The 27,115-nt window shown below is 31.9% G+C and overlaps 1 protein-coding gene across 10 annotated transcripts; it reads left to right on the top strand.

Moving 5' to 3' along the window:
* Positions 1-2,623: 2,623 nt before the first annotated feature.
* Positions 2,624-26,229, top strand: LOC134268276 (EF-hand calcium-binding domain-containing protein 4B-like). Of its 10 annotated transcripts, XM_062750466.1 has the most exons (22): positions 2,624-2,772; positions 3,714-3,794; positions 8,133-8,389; positions 9,221-9,374; positions 9,678-9,824; positions 13,193-13,283; positions 14,526-14,621; positions 15,823-15,894; positions 16,104-16,219; positions 17,997-18,068; positions 18,157-18,208; positions 18,697-18,738; positions 19,381-19,478; positions 19,791-20,066; positions 20,171-20,236; positions 21,303-21,353; positions 21,490-21,541; positions 22,571-22,709; positions 22,901-22,982; positions 23,199-23,424; positions 24,095-24,171; positions 24,424-26,229. In XM_062750466.1, the coding sequence occupies exons 3-22, from the start codon at positions 8,146-8,148 to the stop codon at positions 24,512-24,514; spliced, it is 2,244 nt and encodes a 747-aa protein (XP_062606450.1). In that variant the 5' UTR covers positions 2,624-2,772; positions 3,714-3,794; positions 8,133-8,145; the 3' UTR covers positions 24,515-26,229. The 10 variants fall into 10 exon arrangements, 8 of the variants coding, with proteins under 8 accessions (XP_062606450.1, XP_062606454.1, XP_062606446.1 ...); XM_062750470.1 differs by lacking the exons at positions 2,624-2,772; positions 3,714-3,794 and adding an exon at positions 4,228-4,427; XM_062750462.1 differs by lacking the exons at positions 2,624-2,772; positions 3,714-3,794 and adding an exon at positions 4,749-4,884.
* Positions 26,230-27,115: the final 886 nt, after the last annotated feature.

The raw sequence follows: 27,115 nt of genomic DNA on the forward strand, positions 1-27,115 counted from the left end.
GTCCAATCTGGGTAATGATCATGTCTAGGCATTGCACAAAATTTTATAACCTAGGATAATAGCGCATTTTCTCTTTAGTTGTAACCTGGATTTCCATTGGAAATATGCCTTTTTAGATAAATTAGAGATTCAGATTTAGGTTTAGTTACAATATCTTAAGACTGGATTTGATAATTAGTTTTGAACTGAGGGTATACCTAGCTTGTTTGATACATCCATTTTGCTTGAAATGCAATTTTTAGCAATTTTTGATGTAATTATGTGGCCACATTATTCCAATTATGTGAAAAGTTTTAACTAAAATTATGTGTTGCTAAAAATTGTATTTATTCAAATATTTAATGAGACAAATTTCAAAGAAATTGGTCAAGACCTCTCTTTCTGACAATAATTTAAAATGATATCATATATAATTATGGGACACCCTGTACAATTAAATCACTTTTTATTGGCAATTAACTAACATAACAACTTCTCAATATCAAACAAAATGGTAAAGAGATGTGTAGCAAATTGTATACACTGCATGTACATGTACTATCATTCCAATACTGAATAAAAACTGACAAAAAGGAATTTTGAACCAGTCTTGTCAATGGTACTGTTCATGCATAACAAAAAAAAAATAAATTAAATTACTGACAATCAAACATTACAGTGAATATTTTGTGGAACTTGGTACTGTCATAATTTTTTAAAAATTTTATTATTCAATTTGACCAAAAAAACCACATGTGGCGCAAGTCATACATACAGTAAACATATATAAAAGATATAGTCACATAGATTTTCTTATATTACATGCATCACATATGAAGTTGCAAATATTTCTTGTAGATTTAACATCTGCTGGATTAAGAATTTCATAAGGTTTACATGTATTATTAAAAAGCGTACAAAATTCACTTCTTAGTTGTTTATAAAGAGGACATACAAATAAAAAATGATATTCGTCTTCAAGAACATTTTGACAATTAATACAATATCTTTCATCTCTTGGTATAATTGGGTTGCAATATCTGCCAACCTCTGTCTGTAATTTACGGGCACTTATTCTTAATCAAGTCAAAAAAGAACGAAGATTCTTAGAAATGGAAAAATTTTAGTATATGGTTGAATTTCAAGCTTGTTTATATTTACGCAGAAGTGAAATCGCATATTGTCATGGGTGGTTTAGAATTTTTTGTAAAGAAAAGGTAATTCATATTAATTTTCTGAAGATATTTGAATATTTTGTATTAAGAATCATGCAATTGTAATGGTTCATGTAATCTAGCTGTAGAATTTTGTATTTGTTTGTGTATAAGTAACATGTATTATAATAGGTTTAACCTTTTTTTATTAATCATGTTGAATCATTTGTATGTAATGTGATATCGTTCATATATTTTGTCAATACATGTAATAATATTTATAGCCACTGAACTTACAGCAAACTTTAATTGAAAGTGTGATATTATGAGCTTTTAATAGTTCTGAGCCTATTTACTGTGAGGTAAACAACCTCTTTCCATAACCTCACTGTTTTAAAGAAGAAATTAAAAACAACAGTACTTTCCTTCTTGTACAAATTTCAAATAGATATTTGGTTTCTATAGATTAAACATGTACCTATATACCAGTATTTTAGGCATGTTAGTACCACATTAAATACATAAAATGTATTCTAGTAATACTTCTTTGCAACTATCCAGCAAAATTATATATTTACTGCTCCTGTCAACAAATTTATAAATGTGCAGAATATAGCCAGGCAGATTGTAATTTTGAATTGGGCAGAGAAAGGTACATGTGTATGTTTTTTTTTTCTTCTGCATGTATGATGCATCCAATCAAATGATCAACTAAATTTTTTATTGTCCAATATGTGTCCCTTTTGTATGGTTGAGTGAATTATAGTTGACAAGTACAGGTTTATGTGTAGTAGTAATTTGTTTTGTATTGATCAAATATTTTTCCAACAGGTAAGGTATACCTTTAAACTTTTCACTCAGGTGGTTATAGGTATAATGTATATTCTCAGGTGAAATTTGACCAGGGCTCACTCAGGTGTAGATCTATATGCTAAGCTTTTAAAAGAAGAAAAAACAAATAGAAATAGCTCTAAAAATGTATGTGAATTAAAGTAATTGTTCATTGTTGATTCATGGTTGATTGAAATGTATATGAAATAAGTTTTTTGATGGTATGGATATCTACTGTTAATAGTAGAGTTAATATTCTCTGCTGAAAGGTGGGTTTTATATATCTTTATTAATCAAATTGAGGTAGCTAGAGTACATTTAATATAATGTATTTCTAGATTTATATCTTTTGTTATGGACTGCATCCAAGCAAACAATTCTTGATTTAATTTATTTTCCAATTTTGATAGAATACACTCTTAACTTAAAAGGGAGCCTTTGATTAAAATCTTTGAAACTCGTGTAAATAATGGTATATTTAAAACTAACAAATTACATTGGTTTCTTGCCTATAGAATATATTTTCTTAATATGAGTTTGATGAATATACAGTCATTTGAATTTTGCTTATGTTAACAAATTATATTGGACACTTGCCCATAGAATACATTTTCTTACGAGTTTGATAAATATATTTGAATTTTATTTATATTGATGTGTTTTATTCTCCCTCAGGTCTAGTCAGCCATCATTTTATTTGTAACCTGTACGTACAAAAGGGCCGCCACAAAGAACAGCTGCCGCGGCACTTGCGTCCGATCGTACGGGGAGGATCCTAGGAGTTTGTGCGTCAGGGATTCTGATTCAGGTAATTCACTTTGTTGATGGGCCCCAGCTCTTTGAAGCCCAGCTTGCATATGTTGTGTATCGATGTATGGACAACAATAAACCTAGGCTTTGTATTGAGGTTGGTGACATTAATAGCTTCTTGGCTTGGTATAAGGTAACCTTGTGTTGCATATATGTTGAATATATGTAGAAGGCAATAGGAACAAATATTGACAACAGGTATATATATATGGATGAACATAGGAATAAATTTCTGATTGTGGCTTATAAGTTGTTATGTGCTTTTGATTGTTAGAAAAAGTTAATCTTCTAGATTTCTGCTCACTAGCTGTCTTTTAATATGTAAGTGTATGATTTAGTTTGCATAATTTTTGCAACTTTTAGAGCATGTATGGTAGATTAAGAATTTAATTGCAGATAAAATATCAAAATGAATACTCATGATAATCTTTTATGAGAATAATTTGTTTTTTGATTATTTGATTGTGGGATTCATTCAGATATATTTTAATCAAATTAATGTATCTAATACTTTTGATAGAAACTCATTGTAAAAGTGCATCTTGTTTGTTTGTACGTCATCACGGTACATGTATTTCCTCATAGCTCAGTGCACATATGATATAAATGCAGTCATAAACTATTGATTCAGTACATGTTCTCTCTTAGTATTTCTTTCAATTTAAGATATTTGAGATAAAAATGCTAGTCACAAAAAAATAATAATGGAAATTCAATGAAAACTTTACTGCAGGCTGTTATAAAATTACAGCAAACAAACTGGTATGAATCACATTTAAATACACAGAATGTTTGGTAAAATCTTGATTGATTTATGCTGAAGGGTTTTTGAAAAAAAAAGTGGGAACAGCTGTATCAAATTAATCAATAGAACTTTATAGTAGAGCGAGACAATATCCCGCTAAATTGTTATAATAAGGTGACATATGTCTCTTGTAGACTGAAATCCTAGAGTGAGAGCCGTCAACAAATGGCAGAGTTTTTAGAGAGATCCCTTCAGATGTAGCTTCATAGATTCAGGTAAGCATATCTTATTTTATGGGTACTGTGTATTATGGTACTAACTTGTTTCAAGTATTTGTTAATATAACCTTTTTTTCTTTTCTTTCTCAAGTACCATAAGATTTGGTGCTGAGCGATGCAACTCTCCTGACCAGTCCTTTTCCCCCTCAGCTACTAGTTGTAGCTCATTTCCATTATTTCCTGTTTTTCTAAAATTATAAAAATAATCTTGAGGAATGATGCACAGTGTGTCCTAAAATTCCATATGTGGCTTTTCATTGACAGGGGCACATCTAAAAATTTTAGATCCCCTGTCTATTTTCATGTAGAGCAGGAAGTTTCAGTTATTTTTGATAGGCAGGCATAAGAATGGATAAAGTTTAGAAATTGATAACTTTTATTTTCAGCCCCTTAGTTATAGACATGTAAAGATCAAATCTTTGTGAATACCAAGGGCAAAAGAGCTAGGATTTATATATCAATGACTATAGGACAGTACTCTTCATTTGTCAGTGGTTTTATGACTTGGACACAATGGAAAAGACCTTTCTTTAGTGGCTATGTCATTGCAACCTTACATAACCTATCACTATAATGTTACATAGTTCTAGAGAAAGGAGACTCAAATAAAACACAGATAATATAGACCAGGTAAGTACTAGGTGAAAAATGTTTAAAAAAAGAATAATTTTATGTAGATGAAGTCTGTAGGGCCAAAGGAAGATATTGGTCATTGATCAAAAGTATGTAATTTGGTGTTAATACCAATTTATTGGAGTAAAATTTGTAATGTACCATGTGGTATTTATGATAGTTATAAATATTTCCTTTCAAAATGAATTGATGTACATCATTACATGTGTTTATCAAGCATTTTGTCTTCCTTCCCTATGCAGCATAAATGTTACAAATTTCTCCAGTTTTAGATTTGCATATATGAACTGCTGAAATAAAATGCCTATATATTCTACATAGAAGCATTATGTATGTGCACTGAGATTGACAAATTATACCTTTTGAGGACTTCGTTTATGCAAGTTTAACATAAATTCAAATGTTAAATGTGTACCTATGTATATGCTTGTGGGAGTTTGGTCTATAGCTACAGGTAAGACTGAGTACATAAATTACTGATTAAAATCAGCAGGGGTTTATGTGATATACCTTGATAAACTTTGATAACTTATGTAATGTAAACTACTGTTTTAGATAAAGATATACTCACATACACTATCATTTTCTGTTAAAAAAGTCTTAGTTCATTTTGTATGGCCATGTTTTAGATTTTTTTTATTCTTGCTCTTATAAGAAGAAAAAGGGGGTGGGGATGGGACTTAAATACTTAGTGAAAGTTTTGAGCTTTTCTGAGTTTGGGAAGTCAGCATGGTTAGGTGAGGTATATTTTGTAGTTATGGTCATACATGCATATGAAATATCAGCATTGTACAAAACAGCTGATGAATAATGTCATAACATTATAATGTCCAATGTGCAAGAAATGAAGCAATCAGGGATTATTATTTTTTCTTCTTTATAAATATATGATAGTTTATTTGACAAATGCTAGTTCATGTCCATGAAACTGTTCACACTCTGCTTTAGTTTTATAATTGCTTAATATAAAAAAACTATTCTTTAAACAATGTTTATTCATGAAATTTGATTGGATTGGGCAACAGGCTATGTCTATGACAATCCTCTCGGTACATATAAACTTTTCATGGATGTTGTATGTTCCTGTACGATTTACAGTTTAGGAACTTGTAATATTTAATGTGGAAGTCTCCACCCTCTTTGTTTTGAGTCTTGCTGACATTATTGGAATGTCAACATGGGTCTAAAGGACTAATGTATGTAAGGAATGTACCAGTACTGAGAATTCTGGATAATTTGATTTTTCTCTAATCTCAGGTGTTTTCTGAGAATTCATGGATTTCTTTGAATCATAAAATGTAAGATAGATTTGTTTTTGGATTCTTTTTCTCTGAATTAATTACTTTAACTAAAATGGATTGTAAGATAACCCTTTTTAGATTATAATCAATCATTTTGATTGGACATCATGTAGCTATATATGTGTGCAAGGCTATATAGGAACTTTTGAAAAGTTCATTATCAAACCATTGCGAACCGTATAAACTTATTGCAGGTGAGGCACAGAATAAACTTGTTAGAAAAGACTTTGACTACTGCAGTCATGAAACAAATCTCTAACTAACACTTGAGAGCTACCATTGCACAGTGGTTAATTTTAAATTTTGATTCGATTCCTTTTCAATTGCAATCATGAAATAAATTTTATATATGTACTCCATTTTGAGCAACAATTGCACAGTGGTTAAACCAAACTGCCTCCTTTTTCAATTGCAGTCATGAAATAAGTACATGTACCACATTTTTAGGTACCATTGCACAATGATAAAATTAATCTTTCTCCCTTTCCAAGAGCAGTCAATGACGGCAGGAAATACAGATGCATTTGTTATCAGTTTGAGTTTTTGGGAGGAAGTAAAAATTCAGTTTCTCACAGATTGATTCTTTTAAAAATCGATATATTTTTATATATACCTATGGTGATATCCAATCGTTCAAACCCTTCTCAATGACATAATAAGAGTGGGGGAGACTATCATAAAACTGATAACCCACTTCAATGTAGCCTTGATTCGCAATCACAATAGGTATGCTGCCTTGTTCTCAAGTTTAAGAAGGACTGTTTCACCTTTCTTGGAAACTCTGAAGTGCATTTGTGAGCAGGTGCATTGAAATTGGAGGAGGAATATTTTGTAGGTTTTTAATGTGTACAGGTAAGTTTAAAGTAAAACTCATCAAAGTAACAAAATAAATGGGTTTTTGAAATTTTTTCATGATTTTTGTAATGTCTTAATTTTATTAAGCTTAGTTGTTTTGATGTGACAATATACATTCATTTTACTTTTTGTGTGATGGATATGTTTATTGATTTTTTTGTTGAAAATGAAATAAAATACATGTTTTGTAACATTGAATTGATTTTAATAGAATATATCAATAATTCACGTACCAACTACCTCTGAAATTGAGTTATTTGATTAATACATCAAGTTAACATATTTTTTACCTATATAACTATTGTTTAATTGTTATTTATTTTTTCTTCATTTTAAAGTGAAGGGATGTTTTGAAAACTGAAAATAGTGTGATTTTTGTAAATGGTTTATCGACATGATCAAATATCTTTATTCTATATGTATAAATCAGTGGTTAAAAGTTCATTAATTAGTAATGTTATAACATTCCTTGCTGTGTCAACATGTAAAATTATATTTGAATTGATAGTACATGTAATCCTGATTTGCTGCACTTGAGACAGAACATAAGGTTGTAAGAATTTAGACAAGGCAAAGATAGGTCTTCACATGCTTACCTTTACTGAATTATATCATTGCATGGTGATCTTTTTATCTTGTATGATATCTTAGCAGTTCATGATAAAAATCAAATGTAAGATCCCCCCCCCCTCCATGATCTGCAAATTTTCATGCTGAAATCCTGGCAAATGTCAAATCATACAAACAAAAAATATTTGGCTGAAAGGTATACCCTGTACATGTATAGTCAACCAGGATTTAGCAAACAAGCTTATAATGAAATGATGATTACAGCCAAATGATTTTCACTCTCTTTTTAATTAGCTAAAAAATAAATGTGGATTTAATGGATACATTAAATTACGGGTACTTCTAAAGACTTTGTTTTTTAAAGTGTGTTGATCAAACTATAGCTCAAAAATCATCTCTACTTGTAGCAGTTACTACATGTATTAATTTTTGAAAGTTAAAACTTGTCTGCAGGCTAGAAAATGTTTGATTTTAACAGTCTAATCAATATTAGAGGTTAAAAAAAATTTCATATTTAATTTCATCAGCAATGCAACTATCACTTAGATCTTAGAACTTGAAAAAGAAAATTGAGTTACCCCCCTTTTCACCTTATTTATATATATTGAATAGGCCAAGTTTCTTCTAACAATTACATAAAAAAGCAAGTGAATATGTAATATCTGAATACAAAAAGGTTCAATAAATTAAGAGAAATGTCTGTCAATATTATCATGATTAAACTCTATGTTGACCACCCCCCCCCCCCCCAAAAAAAAAAAAAAAAAACTTGGCCAGGCCTTACAATATTTCCTTCATCCCTCTACAATGACTGTGGATCCAAAAAAAATGTTTTGCACACTTCCATGTGTCATTAGCCAATCTGTCCCATAACAGTTGCAGAAGTGAAAACCATTTTGCACAAAAATGATACAAAATATCCTCCCTAACGTTCTGTAAAGATGTGTAATAATTAAACCTTCATTTTCTCTTGCAGAAGTCTTTTGATCATGCATCAGAGTGTAGGAGGTGACCCCTCCGTTCAGGAAGACATGGAGTTCCTGGCCAAACAGAAAGCTCATGAGCTGTTCACAGTGTGTGACATTGAGGAGAAGGGCTTCATCACCAAGCGTGACATGCAGAGGTTGCAGACCGAGTTGAACCTTGACCCAGAGCAGCTAGAGGCCGTGTTTGATTCTCTGGATGATGATAAAAATGGATATTTAACGCTAGAGGAGTTCACATCAGGCTTTGGTAAGTTGTTTGATCTTTTTATACTTAGTATTATAATCAGGATATAACAAACTTGGGCCACTATTACCCTATAAGGGAAAATCATGCATTCATGGAATTAAAATTGTGGAGGATAAAACTGTTTTGTAGTTGAGTTTTCATATGTTGGGGATATTTTTTTTTCACTTGTGCAAGGTTCAATATTAAGTGTAAATCTAAATAAGATCACATCTCCTTGTAAAATAATGATCCCATACCTAACTATACAATGTTGACTTTTCTATTTTTATGGTTTTCGAATTTTTAGGAAAAATCTGTCATTAGTAATAGTGTTAAAGGCAGAGACATATATTGTGTGTGAGGTAATTAAGAGATTAAGAGATGAAAATTGAAAACATTAATTTTAAAAACGAATAGGTCAACTTTAAAAGGATTTTCATTTTAGTCTGCATCAAGATATTTTCATTACTCTTAATTGCTTTACCTTGACAAAGAATATATTTGTAAGTAATGTTTTTCATGAAAGAATTAAAGAAAATAAAAAGCTTTAATTTGCCATATTTTTAAATATTTTTCTTGGGGAAAATATCACATATATTTTTAAAAGTTAATTTTTTAAAACACATATCAATGCATATGTTTACTTTAATTACAGTATTTCACTGTTGAAAATGTAATAAAGATATCTATATATTTTTACTTTTAAAAAATATATTGATTTATTCTAGATCAGGTCTATATGTCCTAAAGCATGTCTTATCTTTAAAAATAAAAAATGTTCAGTTTTAAGCAAAAAAAGAGTTATCTTTCTTTGAAAAACAATGGCTAATGTGTCAAATATGTATGAAACAGGAAGTTATCTGGGAATATCTGCTCCCGTTAACGACAATGACAGCCTGAATCTGAGTGATCATTACGAAGAAGAAATGGGGGACAAGGCAGAAGAGGAGGAAAAACAGTTCTGTAACATGATGGAGAGCATAGGAGCAGACAAAGTCATCGATGAGTAAGTATATATATAGCAACGTGAATGTATGTGGTGAAATGTAAAACAGTAATTAAAGGACCTACAGTTATGGCACGTTTGTGACTTGACTCACTGTCAAAAACATAACACAGCAGATCTGTAAACTGAATGAGTATGGTCCATGTTTTAGGCATGCATATATTCTTTCAAGATTATTAAAAGAGACTTGATTCAGAAAACTTTAAATCATGATTATAAGGTTGCAACAATTAGGGTTAGATACAGTGTATATAAATTTGTCAATTGAATTATAAAGCAAGCATGCTTTATTTTATGTTGTAGTCAGGCCACAGTGAAGACTCTGTGGATGAAGATTCGACATGAAGAACCTGAGTTGATGTCTAACTTTGAGGACTTCCTGTACAAGGTGTCCAATGACATCCAGAGAGCCAGGGGGGACTTTGAGTCACTGGAGAACGCTCTCAAAAGGTAAATATACAGACTGCTGCTGATTTATTGGAGAGATTTTTATTGAGCATTTTAAATACAGTGTTAATCAACTTTTATTCACCAACAGCAGTGTGTGACATATGGTACCTTCTCCTATGTTGTGTAAATAATTTTAATGTCAAAGCATAAGAGAGAGAGGGGGTGAGAGAGAGAACACATTGTGTTCTAGGAAAAACAATAAAATATTTTAAAGTAATTTGTGCCTATACATTTACATAGGAAAATTAATTTTCAAAACATATTGACTGACATTTGTTATGGATTATTTTACTTATTGTCAAATTATTTAATTGACTTTCAGCATGATTAGTGATGAAGGGAGAAAGGAAGCATTCATGCAATATACTGTTACATGATGTGTCTATATGACACAAAATATGGTACATGCGTATGTTTATGGACATAGTTTAAATTACCTCATTGGAAAATACTGAAATATTGTGATATTTAGGGCCCCGCAAGGATTTGCGGGTGCCCTATAGTAATCACTCTGTCCGTCCGTCTGTCTGTCTAAATGTCTGTCCGTCTGTCACTCTTCCGTCCACAAATTTTCTGTTTTTTTCTAATAACTTTTTTTATGGTTGCCCAATCAAGTTCAAATTTGGTATGGTAGTTCAGTAGGCAGAAATACGTATTTTGATGCTAAGTTTGGTTCTCTATGTCTTCTGGTTTGGAGCTGGGGTGGTGGGGTAGATTCCTTAACTATGCATAAGAATGAATGGGCAACTTTTTTATGGTTGCCCATTCAAGTACAAATTTGGTATGTTAGTTCAGTAGGCAGAAATACATATTTTGATGCTAAGTTTGGTTCTCTATGTCCCCTGGTTTGGAGCTGGGGTGGTGGGGTAGATTCCTTAACTTTATATACGAAAGCATTGGCAAAGAGAGATAACTGCTGAAGATGTTCCCATTGTAAACTGAATGCTGCTATGAGTCCCTTGGGATTAATTAGCTTTCCTCCTGAAGAAAATCCAGAGCATTATCTTTATCTGTCAAATTGAGATGAATTACCACCTCTGTCTGCAAATGAAGTTTGTTTTGAAGTTAAGTCAATTTGGAATGCTATGAACACTCTGAAATGTGGATTTATAAAATATAAATTTTTATAATTTATTTTTGTTTAATAGTTATGATTTCATTGAATTCTAATAACAAGAAATAGATTTACTTTTTTCACTTTATGTTAATTCAAGAATATTATTAATTTTTAGGATAGTTGTGTAAAAACCCCATTCTATCATTAATACTGAAAAAGTTCTTATTGTAACTTAAGAAGAAAATGATGAGAGAGGTACAATTAATCCCTTGGGATTAATTATCTAGCCTGCTGCAGAAAATTTAGTAGGCTTTTCTTTATCTGTCACTTTAAGATTAATGAAAACCTTTGTCTGCAACTGCTGTTTGTTTGAAGTTAAGGTCAAGCCTTCATGATATTTGCATTCATTGAAGGCTGGCATTTTATATAACACAAGCTTCATAATTGTTTAAATATACATTCAATTTTAAGTTGTTCTTTACTGCCTAATGTAAATACAAGGATATTATTTTCAGGTTTTTGAATATTCAGGAATTATCTTGAAATTTTAAGAATACAGTTGCTGTTGCTTATTCTTCGTACATTTTTCAATCATTCCATAAGCTGCACCCTATTAATTCTACCCCATGGCGGGGCCCTTGCTGACTGGTCAGTTTTCTAGTCATTTTAGTATTACATCCACATTTCAAGTCATGTTCATGCACTGTTAACATTACACATGTACATGGTTTGATAGGGACCAATGTATTGTACTTGTTGCTGAAAATAATCAGTTTTTTTCTTTGGTATGGTTGGCTATAATGGAGAAATTGATCTGTGTTCTTGTATATTCTTATGATACCCTTCTTATCCATTAAGCAAAAGATTTATTCAAAAGTTAAAACTGGAACTAAATGCCTCATACCCAACTTTTCATGATTATAGTCATCTGAAATTTTCATGTTAATTGATTTAAAAAAAAAAGAATTGTTTAGAACTATATTTCTAGAAAAAATGGATTAATTATTACATTCAAACAAGATGTCAGAGGTAAATAGTTTGTGTCACTTGTGCTACATTTCTAAGTATCATTGTAAAAGTACCTGATTATTAGCCTACCTTTATCAATATGAGACCACCAGGGGTCTGATATTATTACATACCTGGTACCTGGCTGTTTTAGGGTGTTGCTGACAACAAAACCTAAAATACTGATAAGAAGAACCGTTTTAAGGGGAAACTCCCATTACTTTATTGATTTTTAAAAAGATGTATTTACCTAGAGTATCCCGGTGCAGTGCTTTTTAAACTTTTAATGCATAGATAATTAGACATTTGGATTAGCGTAACCTGTGTGATTCTGGAATACAAAAAAGGTGACATAATTCTTTCTCTGTCAATTTAGATATTTAATTTATTCAGAGAATATTTGGAATTTTTAGTGTTCATTGTGTGTATGATTTCGAAGAACAGGTTAGGATTAAATTTTACTTTTTGATTCAACATTTTTTTGTGTAAAATAAGTGTTTATGATGATGACAGACATTAGAGATGAGCATAAACAAATGGTTAGATGTGTGTGACAGACTTAAGGTAGTAGATGTGAACTATTTGTATAGCGGGTATCAGAAATTTTCTGTTAAATTGAAAATAATTTGGGACAAATGAAGATTTGTAATTTAAAATGGTTCACTGCATGTTGTTCATTTGTTATGTTCACTTAAGAAACCTTCTATAGTTCTCAATGAAGCAGTGGTAAGATTTTAAATATGAGATAATTTACAAGTGAATTTTGCAAAATTACTAAAAACTAGAAAAAGAATCAGTCAAATGCCCACAGGCATTGCTATGTACATGCATTAGTAGGTTGGTGACATAATCTTGTAATGAGTTTTTAGATGTAGGGATAGCACACATATTTTAACTTTGATTCACTTCTAATTAGTGCAGAACATTTTACAGTTATATAGGGATAATAACCTTTTTATGTTTGATGTCTGACATTCAATGACCCAGATTGACACAACAGGGACTTTCTTTTACAAGCCGTCAGTTCCCTCAGACTTGACATAATCACTTCAACAAAGATTTTATTAAGCTGTGGAGAAATTTTTAAATGACTAAGAATAATACTTGTTATGGTGGGTCCCCTATAAAAACCTGTTATACAGCAAGGTAAAAAGGATTTATAAACATTGGATTGTATAAAAACAACTTTTACATATGTTAGCTGAACTGGTAAATGATTTGATTTGATGCTTTTTAAGTATGTTTGGTGTTATGACTGTCATTGAGGTGGAAAATTAATGAGATTTCAATTTTTTTTTCGTAGTAAAAACACGGCTCACGACCAGGAAATCCAGAAACTGTATGAAGAAATGGAATATCAGATCAAACAGGAGAAGCAGAAGATCCTGACAGAGGTAGGGCAGATATAGTAGTGACTAGAGTTAGGGATGGAATAGTGGATACAAAAAAGGAGGATAGGGTGGTGGTCAATAAAATAGGGAGTGGGTGGGGGGGGGGGGGAGAGGGTAGATTGCCAGAATAAAAGGGAATTGACTGGTGGTCAAAATGGAATGATGCCCAGTTTAGGTGGGAAAGAATGGTAGTTATAGAATGGAAAAATAGTGGTGATTAGAATAAAGGTTGAATGGAGGGATGGAGTGGTTTGGAGAATAGAAGGCAGCATTAAGTCCAGAAAGAATGAACTGTTGCTGAAGTTTCAGTTTGTTTTAGATTTGAAATGTTCAAAGCATAACAGAATGACAGATTTACAACAAAAGTTTATGACAGGTCATCAACATTTTGCTTTGTTGTTAAGTTTTATATACCTATATTTTATTGCTACAGTATTCATATTCTGTGTTCCACAAGACACTTGAAGAAAATATCAATAGGAAGATTTTATTTCCAATGAAGTATAGAAGATGTATATGGCTTTGAATAAGCTTACATAAAATATTTGATTTATAAAGAAACTTCAAAAGCTTCCAAAGATTTTTAATCAGATTTAGCATGATTTATGACACAGTGAATTATTTTCCATATCTCCATACAGACACAAGTTTTATAGCTATACATGCTGTTGTAAAGCCGTTTACAGTTTGTGATGGTTAAGAGGAGGTTGATATTAAAGTGTTATACGGCAGAGCTATGATGAATTGATGACAAGGTGTTTATCACATCGGTGTCCATGAAAAATTTCTAATGCAAACCGGAGCATGTAGACATGTCCACTTGTCCAGCTTAAACCCACACAATCTGAATTTATTTCAATGGTCATCCATTATTCTGCGTTACCTGTCCACAGGTGTATGCTTACACAGGACAACTGTTACAAATGTGCAGCCATTTATTTTGGGAGTTTTTCTTTTAGTTGTAACTGTGTTCCCTTGTGTTAATTTCTGTTGTGACTAGAATTTAAAGAGATTTCAAGATGGATTTGGATGATAATCATTTACCTGGACAGTTATGTTTTAATGAGCTCAAGGTATCTCTTTAAAATTAAGCTCTGGAAATCCTCTTAGTGGTATCAGAAATATTTCAGCTGTAATTACCTGAAATGTAGTTCTTGATTTAAACTTTGTCTTAATTGATTCAAAATCTTTCAATTAATGGGTTTGGGTTGAAAAGACTTAAATCTTTTTGTTTCCAACTTTTAGGAGCAGTTGAAAGAGAGACAGATGAGAGAGGCAATGGAGGAAGAATTAAAAGAAAAAGACAGGCAGCTACAGGATCTCCTTGCTAAACACCAAGAGGTACATTTTTGTGTGACGATTTTAATATTTACTTTTTTAAATTAGCAAAAATAATATTTTTTTTATACTATATGTGAATGTGCATCACTTTTCTAAATACCTAAATTATGAAGTCATCACTCACCAATGTTTTGTTTTAATTAAACAATTAAAAAGAAAACTATTTTTGAGCCAGTAAAATTTTAACTATCTTTCATAAAATTATCAGATTTATTGGAGACTTGACTTTACTGATGTATTGGTAAAAAAGTAGAAAAATAGAACTACTAACAAAATTGTTGCACAATACTGTTAATGAGCAGTGAAATTAATTTTAAAGAAGTTAAAACAGTTATAAAAAGAATTATGTGTGGACCGATATCTGAATTTTTAAATAATTGAATTTAAAAGTCTTTGTCAGGCATTTTTTAAAATAATATTGGAATTTATATTCTTTACAACACATTTACAAATTAGTGGATTTATTTAATTTGATTATAATAGCAACAAATATCAAATCATTATGGAATTATATTGAAATCAGTAGACAAATAATTTTCTAAAAGCACAGTCAAAAAAAAAGAAGGAATGCACATTTGTATTACAGAAATATCTTTAAAAAGATTATAAAAGCACAGTCCAAAAAAAAAAGAAGGAATGCACATTTGTATTACAGAAATATCTTTAAAAAGATTATAAAGTTATTAAGTCACATGCATTCACCATCATAAACTTTCTGCCCTCTCAGCAGCACAAAATCACCAAGCTTTACAATAATTATACCCCAACTCGAAAGGAGAGAGGGGTCCATACTGTTTTACCCTCGTGCGTCTTTCTGTCTGTCTGTTTAGCTGTCCATCTGTGTGTCTCTGTTTCCGCCACTTATAAATTTTTGTGGCAGTTTTCTCAGCAACTAGCCATTGCAGAAGCTTGAAATTTTAGCACACTTTTTGTGTAAGCATGCCATATGGTGGGATTCATTTTTGTTCATAATTGTCAGCATGAAAGCTAGGGTATATTCACATCAGAGCAGGGATATTTCTAGTGAGCATTTGCTCACAGATTTTTTCAAGAACTTTTCTTTCGTCTGCAGAATTGAATCATTATGATAAAATGATAAAAACAATGAAATGTTTAGCTAAAAATTAGATTTAAATTGTTGACTGTTTTGTCATAAGAATAAAAAGACACTGAAAGCAAATTTTCTTTTTTTCCCTTTCAGATGGAAAAAAGAATGAGTGAATTAAACCAAACAGAGGTGGAAACCAAACTGGAAAATGACAAGTTAATGAAGGTTTGTTGATTCTTCACAAGTCCTTTATCTGAATTGCAATATATACCGGTATATGCAATCATTAAGTATAAATATATACAGTCACTTCATAAATTTTTTCATGCCTTTTCGTGAAAGAAATTTGGATATGTGCTATTTTTAAAAATGTATGCAGCAAATGTAACAAAGAACATGAGGAAAATTGTTGAGCTTGAAAACATTTTTTTCAGGAGAAAGAAGCCTTAGAAGAAATGCTAGAGAAATCTCAAGAGAGTCTGGAAGAATCAAAATCATACATTGGTCAGCTACGGTCTCAACAAAAAGACGAAAAACGAGAAAGAGCCAGGTATGTGTCCTACAGGGTCTCTTGAAGATAGAAAAATGAATAACACATTAATTGGAGAACAAGCAATTCCACTTCTAATGATAAGCATGTAATGTGTGTCATGTACAACTTTGATAAATGGTCCATTATATCGTGGTCATTACAACTATTAAACTTCTAAGGATAGGGTTTTTGCATACACTGGGCATAAAAATTGCATCTGCATGCAGATACTGTATACGGGGAAATTTTCGCCCCCGTTTTATTTTTGCCCCTTTCGCCCTCTTCCTGATTGGGCGAATTTAAAACGGTGCGAATTCAAAGTACGCAGCATAATTTCTTAAACAAAACTATGACTGGGCGAATTTAAAACGGGACAAAATAGTTCGCAAGTGCAAAAGGGCGAAAATAACATGGGGCGAAAATAACCCTGTATACAGTATACAGGATTTTACAGAAACACAGTGGTAGATCTCTTAAGTACTGTGAGAAATAATTAATCTAAGGAAATCTGTATTTGAAGGATTAAGAGTAAATTAAGTAATTGAGGAAAAATGAACAAGGACCTTATGGTAGGAGGTCAAAGTTCAAGATAATCTCTTAGTCACCAGTTTCTTTTAAGAAACAGAAGAAATATGTTTATAGGGAAGTGTTTAAGATTAATTAAAAGATTTGATTTGTGTATACGAGGGGTGTTAGAAAAGTTCGCGGACAAGTTCTATTGTGAGCGCGCTATTTTCACGAAACCAGTCAAACTTTTCAGATAAAATCTTAACCTATTTTCCAATAAATATACAAAACTTTGGTGTTCTCTGGTGCTCAGTGAAAAATATACAGGTGTTTTATTTTGATAAATCTTGCTTAACGGAGCATGCTACATTTTGGCACGTTTACATCACATAGACCCTTTATCAAAATTAAAAATTGCAAATTTGTAGCGCAAAGAGATTTGTGATATTTTACCTGTCGCAAAAGTATTCATGAAACATCACTGGGAGAAATTTTGGATCAAATTGGAGGGTATATAACTGTTTTATAGCCATTTGTAAGTGATCAACGCATAAAAACACAGCCAAAAATCGGAACGTCATTGAGCGTCATGGAGCACTGCACTACGTAAAAATTATGTATGCAGACAGGAAAATGTCTAAAAAAAAGATTAAAATGTGCAAGATGCCGCAGGGAATTTCCTACACATACAAAGGACAAAAGTTTTCAAATGGTTGTAGCTTTATAAGAATGTAAGGATTAAAATTTTGAATGATTAACCCCATCGATACTTCAATGCCCCTTTATTGCATTGACGTTGTGCCTTTATGGTTTTGCATAGTTTCCATACCTGATCGATTTACTGCATAGACTTTTTTCCCAAAGATCTCAATAATATCCGAATCAGTACAAAAGACATTATAGTATAAAAGTAACATGTCTTGATATAGATATTCAAATTTAGAGTAGAAAAAAGATAAAAAAAATATGGAAAAAATGAAAGATTTAATGAACTGCGACAAAGCTTAACGGGTTGAAATCTGGCTGTCACGTTGCCTTACGTCAAGTGATTGCTCCGTGAATCCCATGACCTCATAGTAAAAATCGTCGTAAATTTTCAAGATTGTAGTAAATGGACCTGATTTTTTACATACAGATAAACAAAATGCAGGTATTTATTCAGACATAGGTCATGCTTCACAGTATACAATAGATTTTCCGTAATTCAATGTGTCCGCGAACTTTTCTAACAACCCTCGTACATGTATATGTAGGAATTTATTTATGTAATATACTTTTACTCTTTCAGGGCAGCATTGCGTTTAACAGAAAACATTGCTTTGGAAAGAGAAAGTTTGGTTAAACAGCTTGATTTACTCAGGTAGTTTTTGAAATTTAATTCTGAAAAAGTTTGAGATTTGTTTATTGTGTTGTACATATTTAATTTTGGATTTCCTTTCTGTCCACAGAGATGTAAACAAGAAGCTTCGAGATGACAAGGATGAGGCAGAAACAAGGCGGGTACATAGATATTTTATATCTGACCCTTATTATCTATATACCATGAGATTTAAAAGCACAAAGCTGAATTAATGATAAATTAGGAAGCAGAAACAATGCATCTATATGAACATTTTATATCTCTCAGTGAATTAATTTCCTCAGACCCTGAGTATTACAGTGGCTAAGCCTAATTAACTTTTAATTATAATTCTGAGTACTAGCTTGTACATTACGAAACTAAACATTTTTTCTCTCACTCTATCTTCATGACCGAATATAGTGTTTTGCAATATGATGCAATGGATGAAGTACTGTGTATCAGAATTATAAGTAAAAAAAAAAATAAAATCTGGCAAACGTATATCTAACATAAGCTAAGTTAAAAAATGTAGTTGTCATTAGAAGAAATCAGAAACAGCAGTTCTACTTCTGTCATTGATAATAATAATTGGATATTACATTAAATATTGCCTAGAAATCTGACAGTAAGTTTGTCATTTTGTCAGTGTGCCGTCAGTGACACCGAGATGTCAGATGATTTACACCAGGTAACCATGACACTGACCCACTGACCTACTTTGTTGGAATTTCATTTCTTTTTTTGTAGTTCCTATTAAAATACCTTTGTTTATTTTAATTGCTTAATTTGAATTGAATGTTTCAGTGCATGACAGTAATGTATAAAAAGAATTTATGCATGGTGCAATGAACGATGGAGCTGATTTTCATAAAAAAGAAGAATTGATTAAGAAGCACAAATTAGCACTCTTTTTGTTTTACTTAAATGTTTTTATCCTGCATGTTAGTTCAATGATTAATTTGTTTTAAGCACAAGTTGTTTAAAATAGAGAGAGAAAACATGTAAAAATAAAAATGTAGACATTTTGGCAGTCACAATCAGCCACAAGTTACATGAAATAATTTTTGAAGGGGAAATGTAGATTTCATGGAGGCAGAAGTCTTGTAGAGGTGGTCTTCAAACAGCTGATTTTATGTTGTAGCTCCCTCACATTTTATTTGTAGTTTCTTAAAAGTACTCTTTTTATGAAAGATTTATAGAGAAAAATATTATCCATTTAAATTTTTTACAAATAAGTTTTAAGTATTACCAAGGTATAGAACATTGAAAATAAAATTTTACCAGCTTAATTTATGAATGAAGGAATTCATTAAGATTTTTCGTGTTATAGATTTTGGAGTCAGAAGCAAATGCGAAGAGGCAATGCTTCAGAAACCAGGACCCGTCCAAACGAGGATCCATCCTCGGCAACTACTTCCCTCCAAGCAGGTAAAACCACGGGGAAAATGAACAAAATACTCTTAAACTTATCTCACTACAAATTGGTAAATTTAATACATTATAATTGTTTTGAATTTTTTTTATATAAGTTTATTATATTGAATTATGCATTTGTGAAAAAAAGAATCACCAGCAAAAAAGAAAAACATCCCCTTGTACTTACTTTACTTGAAAAACGAGGGAAGAAATTTTTGATCAAAATTGATAAAAGAACAAATTTAAAAAATTTATTCCTTGCATATACAAATTATTTAAAATTGAAAATATAATGTACCAGTATATTATTTTTCTTTCATTCAGAGGCAGAATGGACTCCACCCAAGAATCAATCTCGGAGTTTTCGAACGACGAGGATCTAGAGCAATCGCAGCCACATCATCATTCACTTCATGACATCACAGACATCGCTGATGACATTGAATGCGATGATGATGTCATGACCACTCAGCACACACAGTCACTTGATCATGTAGATAGTCATTATGGGATAGGTGGGCAGGGTTCACAGGTCACTGAGAGCCAGAACAGGGATCAAACTACAAGCAGTGATGGGGAAATAAATGTTAGAAGTTCTAGGTAGGATTACAATCAAGAAGTCGTCAATGTGATGATATAAATCAATTAGGACAGAGACTTTTTTGAGTAATTTTGGAATTCTGGGAATTTTGTCTTTTTTGTAGACAGAGGCACAAGCAGCACAAGAGACAGAGAAAAAAAGGACAAAAAGCAGTGGTTGATGAAAATAGGTAAAAACAAATGCTGAGATAGAGCTGAGGTGAAATGTGTAACAGAATAACAAAACTAACCATACAGTAACAAAGATACATGTATTATCAAGGTGTTTGAAAGGGTTGTAAATTCTGCCAACAATTTGGGGCCATTTCATGAAACTGAAAAAATCATGTATAAGCAGTACATGCATTTTGCCAACAATTTATAGGGGCTGTTACATATGAAATGGAATTAAAATAGAGCATTATTTCATCAGTTAACTTCAACATGGTTAATTTTTAAAATATAAACCATCCAGCAAGTATTGAAAAAAGATTTAAAAATCCTAATTGATAGAAGAAAGTAATCACCATTCATATCATGTTTTGTAACATTTTATTTCTTAGCCATTGTAGTACTATTAGAAATAGAGCACTAATCTCACTGGTTTTTGCTTAGTGTGCACAATACTAGTGTTCCTGGTGATGGAAACTGTTTCAGAGACGACATCGAGGAAGACGGCGACAACATTGACCTACAGGTGGCTTCGGCATACGAGGATTTGTTCGGCGGAAGCAAGAGGCGAGAATCCATCTTTGTGGAGACCATAGAGGACTATATGAAGCGACTGAATCAACATTCCATTCAGCAAGAAAAATCAAAACGCTTCGTACCAAAGACGGAAGGCGATGCTTTAACTGAAAATGATGAGGAAATTCTGGAAAGAGGGTGTGGCCTATAATTTCCTTTGAGCAGTCATATATGATACCTGTGTATGGTTTAAAAGCATCCTTGAGAATGCACTTTTAAGGAGGGAGCTTGTTATTATGCAGCCTGACCTTCAGATATTCCTGGAATGATTCCACATTTCTCTGCCTATGGTCATTCTCCTGGGGGGTTATTTTATTTACTGGTGGTGAAGGGTGTAGGTAGCGGCTCTCCAGTACAGGTGATTATGGAGCTTTTTTGGGCTTGGTATTTGGCTTATTTAATTATTGCTTATTCACTTTTCTATGCATTATTTTAGTGTACTTTATTCAAACCTGCAGTTATTTATAACTGAATTTAAATTAATCAACATGTACTAACATTTAATTACAGGGATGATACTGATACTAACAATTATGAGGACACTAATGAAACATCTTTTAGGTACATGATGTTTTATTATTTATCAGCTGATGTATTTAAATATTTTGATACTTTAAGAATTTACATCATGTTAAATGATTTTACTTATTTTAAAAAAAGTATTGAAAGGATGAATTTTTAATTTCTAACCAAACAGAAATGGAATTGTCCCTGAAACTCCCAGAGGACAGCCTGTCGGAGAGGACAAGGTATGTTCTACATGTATGTTTTGACTAGTCTTATAATTAAGAAAACAAGATGTGTTTGTGAAACACTATGCGCCCGGCGGCAACAAAGTTAAAAAAAAAACATGTTTTAGTATGTAGGTCACAGTCAAGGTCACAAGGTCATTGATCATGGTGTCATTTTAAAGAGATTGATTAGTGGACAATGCATACCAAATATGAAGTATCTATCTCTCGTGGTTCAAAAGTAATGATGATTGTTCAAAAAAGCTATTTTTAGCATATAGGACACAGTCAAGGTCACAAGGTCCTTGACCTTGGTGTCGTGTGAAAGGGCTTAATTAGTGGAGTAGGCATGCGAAATATTAAGTCTCTATCTTTCTTCATTCAAAAGTTATTGCGAAGGTTAAAGTTTACTGACAAAAAAGCTATATCGAGTATACAGGTCACAGTCAAGGTCACAAGGTCATTGACCATGGTGACATTTAAAAGAGCTTCATCAGTGGTGTATGCATACCAAATATGAAGTCTCTAACTTTAATGGTTCAAAAGTTATCGTAAAGGTTAAAGTTTGCAGAAAAAACTATTTTTAGCTTATATGTCACAGTCAAGGTCACAAGTTCATTGACCTTGGTGTCATTTGAAAGAGCTTTATTAGTGGAGTATGCATGCCAAATATTAAGTCTCTATCTTTCTTCGTTCAAAAGTTATAGTGAAGGTTAAAGTTTGCAGACAAACAGATAAACAGACAGACAGACAGGACAAAAACAATATACGCCTCGGATCTTTCGATCCGGGTGCATAAAAATAGAATCTTTCAATTAAGTTTTATTAATGAAAGGTGTTGATTCATTTTATTTAAATAATTTAGGAGAGAGAATGTATCTTTAAAACATTCGCAATTGAATGAAAATATTTATGTTTGGACTGTGGAGCATATGTTGTAGAAGTGTTATAAATCTGATAAGCCTGTTGATTAAAAGAAAAAAATAACTATACCCTATTTCATTCACTGCTGTGTATGTATATTAATGCCATTTTTCTGTGATACAGACTGATGAGGAGGTGACCCCTCCCCCCAGACAGAGGCTGTTTAAGGTCGTATTTGTGGGAGACTCAGGTGTTGGCAAGAGCAGTTTCATACACAGATTCTGTAATGACCAGTTCAACCCCACATTTAGTGCAACTATAGGTAAGGACAGAATATATTTGGCATAGAAATTTTAGTTTGAACACACAATTAATTTATATGCTTTTTTGGCAAAATTTAAATGTCATCTTCAGTTTGTATAAGAAAGAGTGTATTAGTAGCTATTTCAGAACTGCAGTGAATTTTATTGTGTTCTTTGGGTAGTTCATAATCTTTTCTACATTAATTTCCAGGTGTGGACTTCCAGGTGAAGAGTCTGGTGATGGAGGGACAGGTGATTGTTCTACAGCTCTGGGACACTGCTGGCCAGGAACGGTAAGTCACGGACAGAAAGTCTTAAAATATGTCAATCAGCAGCCTGCTTCTAAGCATTTCGTCACCGTGTGATTAAATCTTTTTTACATTTCTTTCAGCTGAGATAAATTTTAAAACAATGTTTGTTTAGTTTTTTGTATAGTTTTTTTTTGTAAATCAAAACTAGGAATATACATATGAGTGATTTCAAACCAAATCTTGCTCATCTGTTACTAGGTTTCGAAGTATCACGAAGCAGTATTTCAGAAAAGCGGATGGTGTGATACTGATGTATGATGTCACCACAGAGGCCACATTCACCAATGTCAGGAACTGGATGACCAGCATAAAAGAGGGGGTGGAGGAAGGAACAGCCCTGGTTGTCGTCGGTAACAAGACAGATCTGATTGAGGAGGATGACAGAAGAGCCGTCAAAGCTAAGGACGGGAACAAACTCGCTGCTGTATGTTTACATTGCTATACTGTCTTGTTTTGTTTCTGTATATCTATTAGAGATGGAACAATTTTATTGCAGTTGATTCTCATTAAGATTAATTTGAGTGCTTGTTATCCCAATCATATTGTCTGGATTAATGAAGTATCCAGATGAAATGCATCTTTTATTATTTTATAATTGGTAGATGTAAATGTATTGGCATCAGGGTTTTGGAGGCTTCACTGCATATATTATAGTTTGCAGTTAAGTATAAAGTTTTACATTACGTCACGATCTTTTTCATCAGATGCATCCAGCGTAAACAATTCTCGTAATTGGTCAACTCAAATTATCAACATTGACACGGAAATAGTCTGTTGCACGAGCAACCAATCGGGGATAAGAAGAAAGTTCCAGTCGTAAAGCTTGCGGTTAGGAGGCGGTACAATTTACCTTGAGCGCAGCTGTCAACTAGATCGTGACTTAATGTGAAACTTTACACTTAGCTGCAAACTATAATATGTGAAATTTGAATTATGAAGAATATTTTCAAGTCTTAGAGCTGTTGGATTTTAGAATTTGAAACCAAATTATGCTATTAAAAATCCATTATAAGAAAAGAAATTGAAATCATTAGTAATGGAATTTTATTTTCAAGAAATATGTTATTTTACTAAGTGGAAATATTTTTCTTCAGGAATTTGATGCCACCTTCTTTGAGGTCAGTGCCAAGTCTGGAACAAACATCAAGGAATGCATGGAAGCTTTAGCAAGGTGATCATTGTTGTTTGTGAAATGGAAAATATGTACTATAACTGTGTTAACCTTACTCATGCAATCCTAAGCTGAATTTTTTTTTTCTAATAGTTTCCCTCACTTTAATACATGTATACATGTATCTATTGTTTTAAATTCTTCTTTAATTATGAAAATTGATTGATATATATTTTACAGTTGTGTGTTTTACGATTTTACAAAAATGTGGTAATATTAAATTACATAATGTGATAATACTGTCCATTTTAGAATTTTAAAAGAAAAGGAAGACGATGAAATAGAGAAAGCTGTACATTTAGAAGATTCTGAGAAAAAGAAAAAAGGGGGATGTTGTAGCTGATAGATATATTTAACTTGTCATCATAATAATAAGGAATACTCATCGTTACCATTGAACAAAGCAACTCTTTCCTGGAAAAAGTGAGGTTTCGGTTGACTATGTCATAACTCGTTAGTAAATCCATAAGAAATGTTATTTTTACACAAACAGAACAGTGCTGCTGTTCTAAATTTGCTGCTTCCAGTACGTGTCTTGATTTTACAGACATTATCCAAAGTGGTTGGCTTGGAAAGTCCCTTCTTTGATCTCAGTGTTCTAAGAACAAACATTCTATTTATTTTTTAAAAATATGCTGATTGCATATACCTCTGACTATCCCATAATAACTGATCTCCTTGGTTATAGAAATCCATTATTATTTTAGTGCAATATATGTTAGATTTTATTTTCATATTTTTATGATATACACAATTGCAAACTTGTTTCATTATTTCATAAGTTATGTTTTATAATTTATGTATGGGGAAATAATAAATCCTTGGTTGTTATTTATTTATTCTCTATAGGAAATAATTTTATGAACACTTGCATTATTTTAATGGTGTACATATTGGCGTTATTTCTTTCGATTCATGATCTGCGCATAATCCTGCATTTAAAAAAAAATGCTGATTTTCATGATTCATAGATCAGAACATGTATACAGATTTCAAAATATTTTTTTTACACTGTATCCATACAATGTTTCATGTTTTACTACAACAATTCCATAAAGCATTCCTGAACTATGCAATAAATGTTGATGTCTGCTACATTGTAGCTTCTGTTCTATTTGTTGATTGAGCATTCTACATACAAAGCATGTTTTAATGATGCTTGTGGGAAATGTATTTTAATTTGTACTATATGTATATATAAAATTGTTTATAGTATTTATAAAATTTATACTATTTAAAAGTTGGTATCTGAAAGCAAAGAACTATATTCGGTATACTGCATATCTTTGCCCCCACTAAAGTCAAATTTTGAAAAATTTTTAAAATGTGTTGAAATGTATAAATTGTATGAAAAATATAAATTAACAAAACATATTCTAGTTTCAAAGTAGGTTATTGACAATTTTTGTTTTTATGACATCACAAACTAGTCGGAATTTGCATTATAATTTAGAAAAAAGGACAAAATGGACAAAATTTCAACAATTTTAGCTATAGAATTTATAGAGCGCAGGTCTGCTCAGGAACAATATTTGCATATTTAATTGATATTATCATTCTACACATTATATCAAAATATTGAGCCTGATCAGACCTGCGCTCGGTGATTTTTACTCAAAATATCGATGCAATATTTACATTTTTCTGTAGAAATCATGGAATTTTTAAATTTACGTCCTTTTCCTGACGTCATTTCAAACATATGACGTCATTGCTAATGAAAACATTCAGTGCTTTGAAGTCAGCATGTATCCCCCTGTTTTAAAACATAATTAAATATTACTCTGTCAAGGTTTGATTTTGGGGGCAAATATTGGTTATTACCGAATAAAGTCCTTTAAAATTAGTCTACATTTACTTGCAACAAACAAAATGTTACATTGTAAAGAAAAGAAAATATTTAATTGACTTACTTCATTTTATTTAAAATTAATTTAGCTTTTACTCATTTTAAATGAAAACTAAAAAATATATTTTAAACACTTAAGCTTTTATGTACAGTCATGAAAATTTATGACTTTTTAGCACAGGGTTTACAATTTAAATCAGTTCTTTTTTTTATTATACATGACATTGTATATGTTGCACATGTGCACTACATTCCAGATAATAAATACTGTTATAAAGAATTGTTCAAGTCTTATATTTACATGTTTTTGTTCTATTTCTGTATGCATACTTTGATTTAATAGAATATGTATGTTTATCTATGGAACACAATTGTTAAGCAAAAGAAAATCACTGTCACTGGTCTGAAATCTGACTTTTAATTTATCAATTTTAAATCTGGAACACCTTTTTAATGTACAAAGGGATGTATTAGGTCCAAGTTCTTAACAAAAACAATGTATTTACTAAATTGCCAGCACTCTGAATTCAGCATCCCTTTAGAGTGCTGTTTAATTACATCAACCATTCCTTAAACAGTTAAGGATATAGAGTGATTCATAACTTTCCTCAGATGTCGACAACAGCCTTATTGAAACATTAAATTGATACTAAGTATCATTAAGCATGCAATATTCAAAATTGCTTCAGTTGTCATGTTAGTGGAGACAGGTCAATTCGGGGGAGAGGGCATGCACTGTTGTTTGCAATTATAGTAAACATGAGTTTTTAAATGCTGAGATGCCTAGCTGCCCTTGAGGTAAATGTCTAAAGACTTTTGGTAACTAATAAATAGATCGGGATTAGGAACACTTCTTATGTGCGATAGTTGGGCCATTTTCATCATACTCCTGTTTAGTGATGCACATTTGTTCGAAAGTGGAGAGAGAACCCAAGATGGATCCACCTTTCCACGCTAAATACTCCCGGTCATGCGCAGTACTTGAAGTGATTTTCACCTTCATGTTGTTTGGTGGGTCTGATTTCAGCTCTTTTTCTAATCTTTCAATAAATCCTGGAAACAAGGTTGATCCACCGGAAAGGATAACATTGGAAA

This window comes from Saccostrea cucullata, unplaced genomic scaffold (genome assembly GCF_032062105.1).
Source record: "Saccostrea cucullata isolate Sc308-1 unplaced genomic scaffold, CSIRO_AGI_Scuc_v1 ctg293, whole genome shotgun sequence".
Lineage (NCBI taxonomy): Eukaryota > Metazoa > Mollusca > Bivalvia > Ostreida > Ostreidae > Saccostrea > Saccostrea cuccullata.

Coding starts and splice junctions, on each gene's coding strand:
- LOC134268276 (XM_062750462.1), top strand. CDS start 4,838: ATGTGTACCTATGTATATGCTTGTGGGAGTTTGGTCTATAGCTACAG. Junction 19,479..19,790: donor AACTACTTCCCTCCAAGCAG/GTAAAACCACGG, acceptor TCTTTCATTCAG/AGGCAGAATGGACTCCACCC. Junction 22,710..22,900: donor CACATTTAGTGCAACTATAG/GTAAGGACAGAA, acceptor ATTAATTTCCAG/GTGTGGACTTCCAGGTGAAG.